The following is a 10902-nucleotide window of genomic DNA, read 5'->3' on the forward strand; positions in this document are numbered from 1 at the left end:
CCCCCCCCCCCGCTTATTTCTATTTCTAACCTTTAATACTTGAAGCAATATGGAAGTTCAACGGCATTCATTCTGTGAAAGAACCAAGCCTCAATCATTAAAATAATTTTCTAGTCAATTTTAACTACTGTGCAGAGCAGAGCAAAAGTTAGACTAAGGCTTTTACATGAAGTATGCTTAAAACCCAGACAGTTGCATCTCCATGCACACTGAGATTTTCCTGAGCCCAAGCTCTACAAGTGAAACTGCCATGCTTTAAACCACACTTGACACCACCTGGTTTTGGTAAGGATCTGAGAACAACACATTCCTACGTACTTACTGACCTTCAGAGAAGGTCTGACCCCTACAGCACCCTCAATAGTGACCATGAATTAAAACACAGTTTTGGCTACCAGGATGTTGTAAACCACCACCACACCACCCCCCCCAATCCTAATTGTCTTAATTTTGTTGTTTATTTTAACTTAATTAAGGCTAACATGAATTCAAGCAACTGGAAGCTGTTTTTTTTCCAGGAAGGACTCACTTAAGACTACAGTGTACTCGCTTAAGACTTGAGTTCATCACTAATGGAAATATGCCTGTGTTGCTTAAGCCAAAATTGATCGTAAGGACACTAAGAGACAAACTGTTAGGACAATGTACACTGAACTCAAAAGTAAAAAGCTCTCAGTGACACCAAAGGCAGCAGGATTACACTCCTTTGGTTCCTACTATGGTCATAAAAGCCACAATTACTTGCAACTGCAACAAAGAGGTTCTGTTTATTTTAAAACATATTTCTTTCAAATGTATCTGTGACATATGATTTCAGCTGGGTTTAACAGGACAGAAGGTCTAGAAAGTTTTTTTTTTATAAAGAAACTAGGTTTAGCCAGAAAAAAATTTTGCATCCTATAGTTCAAAACATGAAAATTTATTTGCAGAAATTCCTTCCAACTCTGCCAAGTTCCCAAAATCTGCCCTTTGATCTTTATTTTGCAGAACATTTATCTTGTTTTCAGAATATACCTGCTAATTTTTAGTCTCAATTAATTGTCAAGTTGGTTAAACAGCTAGCTTTTAATGAAACAAAAACTGTAATCTGTTAACAGGAAAGGCTGCTACACAGCTCTTACACCTGTCCATTTCATAATTCTGAAAATACATTTAGGGTCATACTGCATACGCACTACTTTAAGGCATTTTTTTCATGGCTAAACTAAACATAAAATTAGTATAATGTATTCCAAATCTTGTCATGGTAATGTTTTAATTATCACCATGAATATGAAGACCAAAAGATATAACTGAAAAAGAAGAATCCCAATTACAGTAATATTTCTGGACACAAAGCAGCATGTCAGAATGCAGCAGAACTGAGCTGTGGCATTCACGGAAGCCTTGCCTATCCCAGCCTGAGTCTGCACAGACCCATCTCAGAAGCATCCTGATATGTGACATGGTTTATCTGTAGTCCAAATAAACTACACATGAATAATAGAGTGCTATACAAACATCCTTTAGGACCATTATCCTGTCTTAATTCATAAACATTTGATAACCTACTTCATCTGAAGGAGTATCTTGCTTCACAGACCTGAGACAGAGAAGCAGAACTTACTAATTGAATGTGAACACAGATAATCACTGCCACACAAAAAAACAGTACATACAAGATTACTTTGTTTCTCTTTTCAGCAGTGAAACTTCATATCCCAGAGAAGAGGGGAATTTAAAAAAAAGAGTAAACCAGAAAAATTATATAAAAAACTTGCCTTGTGTAGCATAATTCTCGTTAGATTTATTATACAGATAATGAAAACCGATGCCATTCTAGATCAATAAAAAGCAAGTTACCTTTAATTCTGAAGCCTACGCCCAAGCACTCAAAAAATAAACTGAAAGGGTTTGTAACAAACAGGCAACAAACCTGTCTAAATCTGCAGAAGAAAACTAAAGGAAAACACTTCATCTTACTGTCCAATCACGCACAAAGACAAAACACCAAAAACTGTTTGCTGTCCTGGATAGACAGGAGACTTCTCTGCACTTAGAAGAGAGGTGAGGTATCATTGATAGTATCACAGCCACCTGCCCTGTATGGCTGCTTCTCAAGACTGTGCCAGAGAAGTGATCTCCAGCCCTCCTGGGAGACAACAAATGCTACTGGAAGACTAAGAACTGGAGATTCTCTGGAAATTCTTAGTGTTTTGGAGTCATTTGCTCATTTTTCCACATACCTCACACACTTAAGTAGTCACAGCAGTAGTATCCAAAGCAAGCAGTTGAAAAAAACCTATCAATTTCAACAACAATGAGCCCTTAAAAGAAAATTCAGATGCAGCAGAGGCAGTCATGAAGCACCAAGCCACTCCAAGGCCCTGAACCCAATACTTGCTGAAACATCCATGAGGCTAGTTCATGATAGGTAGAGAAAACAAAGGCATTCAGGTATTCTGTTGTCCAGCTTGCCTAACCCCACACTGCATTGTTGAAAACTTAAGTTGTGAAGCATACACAATCCTGACCTTCCCAGAAAAACCTGGCCACAAGGCTACCTTCCATACAGGTGAGAATCTCATTGTCCAGATCAGCAGATCCTGGCATGTTGCTCCTGGTTTGGCACGGTCTGGGAAACAGTTCTTGCTCCTTTTTTTCCTTCTGTTTTTGTACTTGGAACACTGCTTTCACAAAAGCTATTTTAGTTTCTATATAGTCTTCTCTGTCTTCTCCCTCCACTGTCTTCTCAGCTCTCACAGCAAGTGAACCAAAACCCAATTTAGGAGTTGGTTAATATTAAGAAGTTCAGATGAAAACACAGTTTGCCAGGACGACTGACTGCAGGTTGGTCCTGGCTCTCACCTCCCCAGGGAACACATCACACCTGCAGGAGGCATGGGCTGTCCTCCCACAAAAGTCTTGCTGTACATGTGCTGTAATTCCACTGCTTCCCAATGTGTCAGATACACTTGTTGCATGCATACATACTCAAAATGACTCAACTGGCTGCAGAGCGCAATGTATTTACCCGACTGGGAAAGGCTGTTCCATACGGACCTTCTTTAAGCTGAGGGGCATTTGTGACCTTAGAAATCCGACATAAAGGACTTTAAAAAGATTACCGAGACGCATGTAACAAAAGTGGCATTTTAATTCTTCTTCCACACATTCCCTACTAAAGTTTCATACCCCAAGGATTATAGCAGCTCATTAGCAAAAAGAAAAAAATAGTAAAATTTAAAGATGTATCTTATATATCTACTTCCCCCTCAATTACTCTATAATTGTTCTTGTGATCAGAAACCAAATCATGAGGGAAACAGAAGCAAATTCCAAGCTAATCAACATGGCCTATCTTTCTGTTCTGAATTCCCTTAAAACAGGAGGCTGGGAAGGTTTTGCTATCACAGGACAGACATCTGGAACAAAGAATGCAACTGTATAAATGGACAGATCTATATCCTGAGAAAATTCTGTAATATCTTGCAGCTCATAAGAAGCTGTAAACTACAGAACGATGATCTGGAGTAAGAGACAGAGAAAGGACAAGCTGGATAGAAGATGAATAAACATTAGCTGCCAGCAGCTTAAAATAAATGTCAAGTACCCAGACCAACCACAGAGTATGTTGCACATGACCAGTTTCTGCACAGATCAATAAAATACTTCCTCATGGCAACTCATCTTTGATAGTACGGTCTCACAAGACTTTATTATTGCTATTTCCAACCTAAACCAAAGCTTCCAAGGCTTCCTGCTTTGCTAGAACACACCCACCATAGTAAAATTAAAAACTCAGTAAGTTTACATTTCCTCTAAACCACTGCAGGGACCTCCTGCATAAGAGTGACAACTCTTCAACCACCCCAAGCATTACTTCCCTGCTGAAGTCCTGTAACAGCTGAACACAAAACTATTTCTTTGATTCTCACTTCCTTCCTTCACTTCTCTTTTCCCTCTTTTTCTCTCTTTCTTCCCTTCCACAAACAGAAGAATCAGAAAAGCAGAGCAGGGTTTTTATTACAAAATGATGGAAACATTTGAAGGGCCTGTCCTACAGCAGTGATCTTCAAACTTTTTTGATGGCACAAAAAGACATTTTTGGAGCACACAGCTCCAGTACATGTGTATTTATTTATAAATTATACACATCCCACTGTGTATGTAAAACATACACAAAAACAGAAACTAAAAAAGGGTGAGAATGATGAAACAACCACCACTAGAATAGTTGCAGAACAGTCTCAGTAGTTTTATTACTGAATCTGGTAGAAAAAGAGTTGGTCCAAAGTTATTATAATGCAACTACAATGAGATGCAGTTTTATTCTTCACTGTAACCTATAAATCAGTTAAGCTGCTAAACATGAGCAGGCAATGTATCTGCACTGCTTTAAACCTCACTTACGAATAAATGTTTTCCAACAGGATCAAGTTCTTCCACTCACTAACAGTACTTAGCAACCCCTCTCCCCCCAAGTATTTCTTATCTGGAGTTAAACCAGATAACTTAAAATACAACAGTACACAAAAGCTTTGCTTCAGAATAAACTACTAGATGATCGTCTACATCATTCTATTCATGGAGATCTTCAAAGAGCAGGAGATACAAACTATGCAGACTTCAGTGAATAGGCTTTACAGTGTTTTCTGCCTTACTGCTGACATCTTGCCTTCCACAACTTTATGTTTTGGATTGTATTGAAAAATTTTTTTGGGGGGGGTATTAAATATAAGCTCTTCAAACAAATAAAGGTTTTTCTCTTTCAAAGCAGATAAGCTCTAATTATGATTTTCTTTTCTAAATCATTGCTATCAAGGCTGTTTGTCCTGACTGGCAAAGTTACAGGACTGCAAAAAACACAGTGCACTCAAAAGCTGATGGCCTTGGAGCATACAGAGGCAATCTCCACTTTTCAAAGACTATTCTGTGCTCTCATATTTATAATGGTGGCTCAAAGATGTTTAGCACTTAACAATACGTAATAAAGACAAAGGCTTAGAGCCTCAAGGAGTTTACAATACTTTAATCTCCCAGTTCCGCAATTGCCACTGTGTGGCTGGGCTGGCACTAAGCAGAAGCACATGGAGGCTGTACATTAATTGCTATGCAAATGAATGAGTGGGTCACAAGTTCAAAACAGACCAAGGCAGACTGTTAAAAGCATGGAACCGCTTTTGCACAGAGTGCAGGGGAAGATAAAAGCTTGTGCCTTGAAGCTCTCTAAGCTCTACTGTGCCCAGCTTAAGCCAGACAAAAAACCCACCCAAAACCCAAATGAGAGTTTTCAGTCTTGCACTCAAGTGAAGGTGAAGAACTCTGCCCTCAAAACTCCTCTTAATCCAGGAACCATAACCCTACTACCAAAGTGCTTCAACAAGTGTTGGCTTTTTTAGCTCCCCCAGAAGCTGTTCATAGCCCTTATCCCTCTTGTAACTGTAGATGCCATGATTTACTTCCCCCCCCCAATATAGAGGAGAGAAGTGGCACACAAAGTTAAAACACTTGCATATATAGACACATTTGGCCCTCAACACTGGGGACAGAACTATCTATGGAAAATGTACTTGCTCACATTTCTGCTTCATCTTTCTTACTATTCAAAAGAGCCCTTCAATTTTGCAAATATACAAGAAAATGAGCACTCTCTGCTTCCTCATAGACAGGTATTCTGCATCTGATCTGCCCTTCTTTTTTGCTAGGAAAAGATGTTTTGCTCTCCCTTTCTGCTTCCCTTCTTTCAAAACATTACAGAATTCCTTGTTAGGCAACTATTCCTAGCTATCAAGTTACCAGTTTGGTGATGTGACAATCAGTGACAATATAATCTGTTTTTCCTATTACGACCAGGCTCTGCTCTATTAGCTGTGTCCTTATGATCAGGTCCATCATAAAAGGACACACAATTTATATAATATAAATTTTAACAGGAACACACACACACAAAACTTCCTAAAAACCTCAAACCTATTAAGGCCATACTTTAATCAAGCATCAGTTTCCAGGGATAAACACATACCCTTAAATTAACTGGTATATCAGAATAATGTTTAAATAGATAATACCAGTTATACCAATTTCCCAAAAGCATAGATTCCCTTTGTCAATGCCAAGTTGTTACAACATCTCGACAGGCTTCCTGTCTGTTGTTTAAAGTCACTGGTCGCAGATGATTGTTTACTGGTAAAAAAGATCAGACCTGATCACACCAACCCAAGATTGCTAGAGAACAAAGCTGAGATTTCTGAGATTATAAAGTTAGGACATACATTTCACTTCAATATTGCAGCTACATTTTCCCATTATTTTAATAGCACAGAATACATCTGTCTTCTGTTGTTTTACAGAAAACACATTTACATACTGACCAGATAGTCTGAAAGCAAACACTTATTTTCCAGATCTGCGTATTTGCTATCCACAACCCAGCCAGGCTGCTGTCATACCAATACCTCAGCATGAACATACAAAAGAAAAGATTAAACATATAGCAATACAGTTTAACAAGGTTGAAGTCTTTTAACCCTACCTTTTTGATATATTTATCTGCCTGTATCTATAAATATGTTACTTTTCCTTTTTTTTTTTTTTTCCCTTTTACCTATAGATGCTGGACATCATTGGACAGGGGAGAGAAAGAAATTTTTCTCTATTGAAAATGAAACTAAATCTACAGAACAACATGGTCTGTACACAGAATAGCAAAGGTAGGAGTTATAAGAAACCCTTGCAAGAGATTTAACCAATTTCTAATACTGTGAGTCTACGAAACATAAAGCACATTTTTGTTTACCCACAATTACTACTTTTTCACTTGTGTGCAATCAAGTCATGTGCATATCATATAAAACAACACAGTTAATTTAGAGGATTTGGCTTTCTGTGCAAGAGCCAAACATGTTATCATTTGTTTCAGCAGTATATTCCCTAATGCCTGCATCTCTTCATGAAACTGCACCGTTAATATATTTACAGCAGGCAACACAAACTTCTGCAGAACATAAAAATTAACTGAAGTTATACTCACTGTAACCTGGGAAGCATCCATGAATTGTAGGCCAAAGTAATCAGTTTCCACAAGGTCCAAATGATATACAATCTGGTCAAACAACTCCTGGCCCTTTGCATTTTTCTGTAACAGAAAAGAAAGTGGGGTTTTTTTGTGGGTAGCTATGGATTTGTTTGTTTGGGTGGGTTTCTTTTTAAGTTCAAATGGGGGAGAGGCAATGCACCATGGAAGATAACATCTAAATAGGAATTATATTTATACTAAAGAGTTGTATATTTCTTTTGATATTTCTTTTTATTTTCTTCAAGAAAGATAGTGACATGTTGTTCCTGTCTGAAGCTATTACAACAGCATCAGACTTCACTCTCAAAGAAAACTTTCAAAGTTCACTGCAACTCAAAGCATAGGAGAGAAAGTAAAGGCTTATGTCCTGTTAAGCGCCCTAAGTCCCAGAGACAACATTTTGAACCCCAGGAAACCAAATTCTCCAGGAAAAACTTGCTTGACACACCACCTGAAACCTTCTGGCTGTATCACATACCAACTGCAGCCATGCAGTGCCATACCACCACTCAAACTGCAAAATGAATTCTGGACAGTTGTATTTGAATACTTGAAGAGCACTGTGAGCAAAATTAATGAAATCTGGTAAGATTTTTCAATGTTGCTAATTGCAATCAATCACATTTACAGCCTTTAAATGCAGAAATAAAAAAAAAAAGGGAAAAAAAGCTACAGTTCTTACTTGGCATGACACCTGAAACACAAAGGCATGGAAACAAAACTAACCCCAGTCATGGGCTACAGGTACTAGTAGAGAGTTAGGCTGCATTGGCCTGTATACTTGTCCTGACATTAAGCCAAGAATATACATACCCAGAGTACTTCAAACACTAGAAGCAGCAAAGTTTGGAGATTAAAGGTGGGTAGAAGGGACAGGGAATAGCAAGCCAATTTTTCATGCAAACCCTCTTGTGTTACTGTGTGGAAGGAAGCTTTCAAGTCCCTGAGCAAAAAAAAAACCCTCACCCTTGTCTAAAAGAACATGTGATGACCATAAGTCTCAGTGTGAGACTGAAGCTACAGGTGCATTTTGTACAGGAAAGTACAGATATGGAACCACTTCTGTGCCTTCTGTGCCTCATACACCTTTGAGGAGTTTCTAATTTTATTTTTATTCTTTAAAGCTCTAACATACTAGTTGTTCCCACTTCAGCCAAAAATGTAGCAAAATTCACTGTTTTCAACTGGGAGAGATAAAGAACACTCGGTTCCTTTAGTCTTGCCTTCTGCACAAAAGCAGCTTCAATTGCAACATGCAGAACTCCTGTCCAGGATTCCAAGCTGTCCAAAAATCTGTCTTTTCCAGCAAAAGACAAGATGAAGATTTTCATCTCTTTTTCCAAGAAGATCAATCAAACTTAGATGTAGGTAGCAAATTTTATTTTTTTGGTTGTTGAGGTTTTTTTGTTTTTTTTTTTTAACTTACAAAGCAGAAGCACAGAAATCAAACTTTATCAAATTTCAGTAATAGCATTAGGAGCCCCATTAAAACATACTGCATAAAAACTTAAAACTAGCATTAAATTATCATCATAAGATACTGCTTTATTATTTTTGGGGTGCAAGAAGTGAATAATAGACATTCTTAATCAAAGTTCAACAAGCTATTGAAAGCAGATGAGAATACAACAGCTTCTTAAAGCAGTAGGTTGCTAAGAAACTATCATCTTTAGATATACAATAATTGCTATAAACCAAACAAAAAGTTTTCTAAAGAGTATCCAGAACATGTTTTCTCATATGTAGTAAATTCAGGACTTGTTAAAGAAGCCAAAAGACAACAGAATTTAAACTGATTCTGCTCAAATGAGGGAGGAGAAACCCTCCAAAGCAATAAAAAAACCAAAACGGCAAGACATGAGGAATTTGCAAAACTAGGAAAAACTGATTTGATGCCCTATGATCACTCTATTCCTGGTTGCTTGCTTTATGGCACTAACTACCAGTATGTTTATTTTCCAACTGCCATACACCCAATAGAAACCAGAGAGAGCACACTCCACCTTCTGCACCCAAATAGTAGTTAATGTTCAACATGTGTGTTACACGGAGAATAGCTCTGCACTGCACGACTAGACCATAAAATGCAGTATTACATACATAGTTTACAGGAGATTATCACATTTAACTTGTCACTAACTGAGCATTCCCAGCAACTCATACCACTTAGATGATAAAGCTGCTGCAGTCCACAAATTGCTGACAAAAAACTTTGAGATGTTACACTAAAGAGGGAGATAAAAATTACTAACTCCTTCCCTCTAACAGTAAAGGATGACCTGTTCTCCTTTCTTCTGCTTCTTCACTGCCTGACAAACTAGGGAGTCAGATCGCAGACTGATAAAGTGCTATCCATGCACTGAATTAAATGAGTGATACAGGCAAAATAGAAGGCTTTTTTCTCATGAATTACATATACATAAAAGTGGTCTCTAATGGAAAAAATGTCTGTATTATGAGAAACTTCTGATTTGCTTGATTTTTTCCTCCACCCCCCCTGCTGGGTAACACAAAAGCTTAAGTAAATGCTTCCTCTTTCAAAACCTGGGTACCACATAAAGAGTATGGAACTGTTTTCATACAAGATTTTCATGGTACGTCTAATCAGTTGAAATTTAACAAATCACACTTTCTTTGCAGACCTTCAACTTGTACATATGTTTTAAAGACACATCTAAAAAAAACCAACTGTAAACTAAGAATGCTTTACAGTCCTACCTTGCTAGACAGATGGTACAGAACTGTCAGATGTAAAAGACCTGCATAATTTATATCTCAAAAAAGGGAATATATGGCAACGAACAATATACATATACTATTATCATATATGTCTACTATTATATAGAGTTACCACTTGTTATGGAAGTTACTGTATTGGGAATTGTAAGCAAGATTGCAAAACCTTGTTTGGTTTTGTGGGTGGCGTTTTTTTGTCTTTGCCTTTTTTTAAAAAAATTAAACCACTGCCAGTTTCTGGTGGAGTGTTCCTTGAAACCCACAAGAACCTGTGTGAGCACCAAGAAAACTCACAGGCAAACACGGTGGGGGGCAGCATTTCAAACGTCCAACATACAAACAAAGCTACAGCCACAGCCCAAGGTAAAACTGAACTAGCATGAGGCAGTCACTTGTGTTCCCTTTTCCCCTCTTTGTCCTTGAAGAAACATTGAAAGACTGAATTACACTTGCTCCATGACCAACTACTGAGAGAAAGGAAAAGAAAAAAACCCAAAGTATTTCTGATGTCAGTCAGCCCTGTCGTGTCAAGAGTCATGCCAGTACCCTCCATTCCGTATCCTGGAAGCTGTTCTCAAATAACCCTCCATCATAGTTTCTTCGGGACCATGAATAGTGGCATCAAAGAAAATTCTTACACTTAACGAAGACTTATTGCTGGGTCCTCCCTACAAGGACTCAAATCATCACGGGTATAAAGCACCTTGTAGAGCCCTAGTGACAGCTGCATGGCCCACATTTCAAGTAGGCTAAATTTTTAGCTGCCAAAGATTTCCAGTGAAATACTTGTCAGCTGAAACCTGACAAAACAAAGATTAACTTCTCTAATTAGAAACTCTTCCAGACTTGACATGTGAATAGGCAAGAGGTTTTAACATGCTTTTGGTGGGCATGAAGGGCAAGTTCATCAGCCAGGGACATTTTACATAAACTGGCTCTATCTAAAAAGGCTGATCAGTGTTGGTTTTAGCTATTCCAGAATTGTTTGGAAGGTTTTTGCCAGAGGGCATGAAAAGTGAACATACAAGTCAGAAAAGTGCCATTTTCATGCAGATACACTACAAGAATGCCACCGATCACTCTCAGAGCACAGCAAAGCTGGAGAGCTG

General features: G+C 38.1%; 1 protein-coding gene across 2 annotated transcripts in view; it reads right to left on the minus strand.

The window, feature by feature from the left end:
• Nucleotides 1–7112, minus strand: part of EPB41L4B (erythrocyte membrane protein band 4.1 like 4B) — a 130057-nt gene extending 122945 nt beyond the window's left edge. For both annotated transcript variants that reach the window (XM_026843117.1, XM_026843116.1), the window contains exon 1: nucleotides 7013–7112. In XM_026843117.1, the coding sequence (XP_026698918.1) occupies nucleotides 7013–7033 (21 nt within the window). In that variant the 5' untranslated portion in view covers nucleotides 7034–7112. The remainder of the gene's footprint in view (nucleotides 1–7012) is intronic.
• Between the last annotated feature and the right edge of the window lie 3790 nt (nucleotides 7113–10902).

The sequence above is a fragment of the Athene cunicularia genome (genome assembly GCF_003259725.1).
Source record: "Athene cunicularia isolate RWA chromosome 2 unlocalized genomic scaffold, athCun1 chr2_part1, whole genome shotgun sequence".
In the NCBI taxonomy this organism is placed as follows: domain Eukaryota; kingdom Metazoa; phylum Chordata; class Aves; order Strigiformes; family Strigidae; genus Athene; species Athene cunicularia.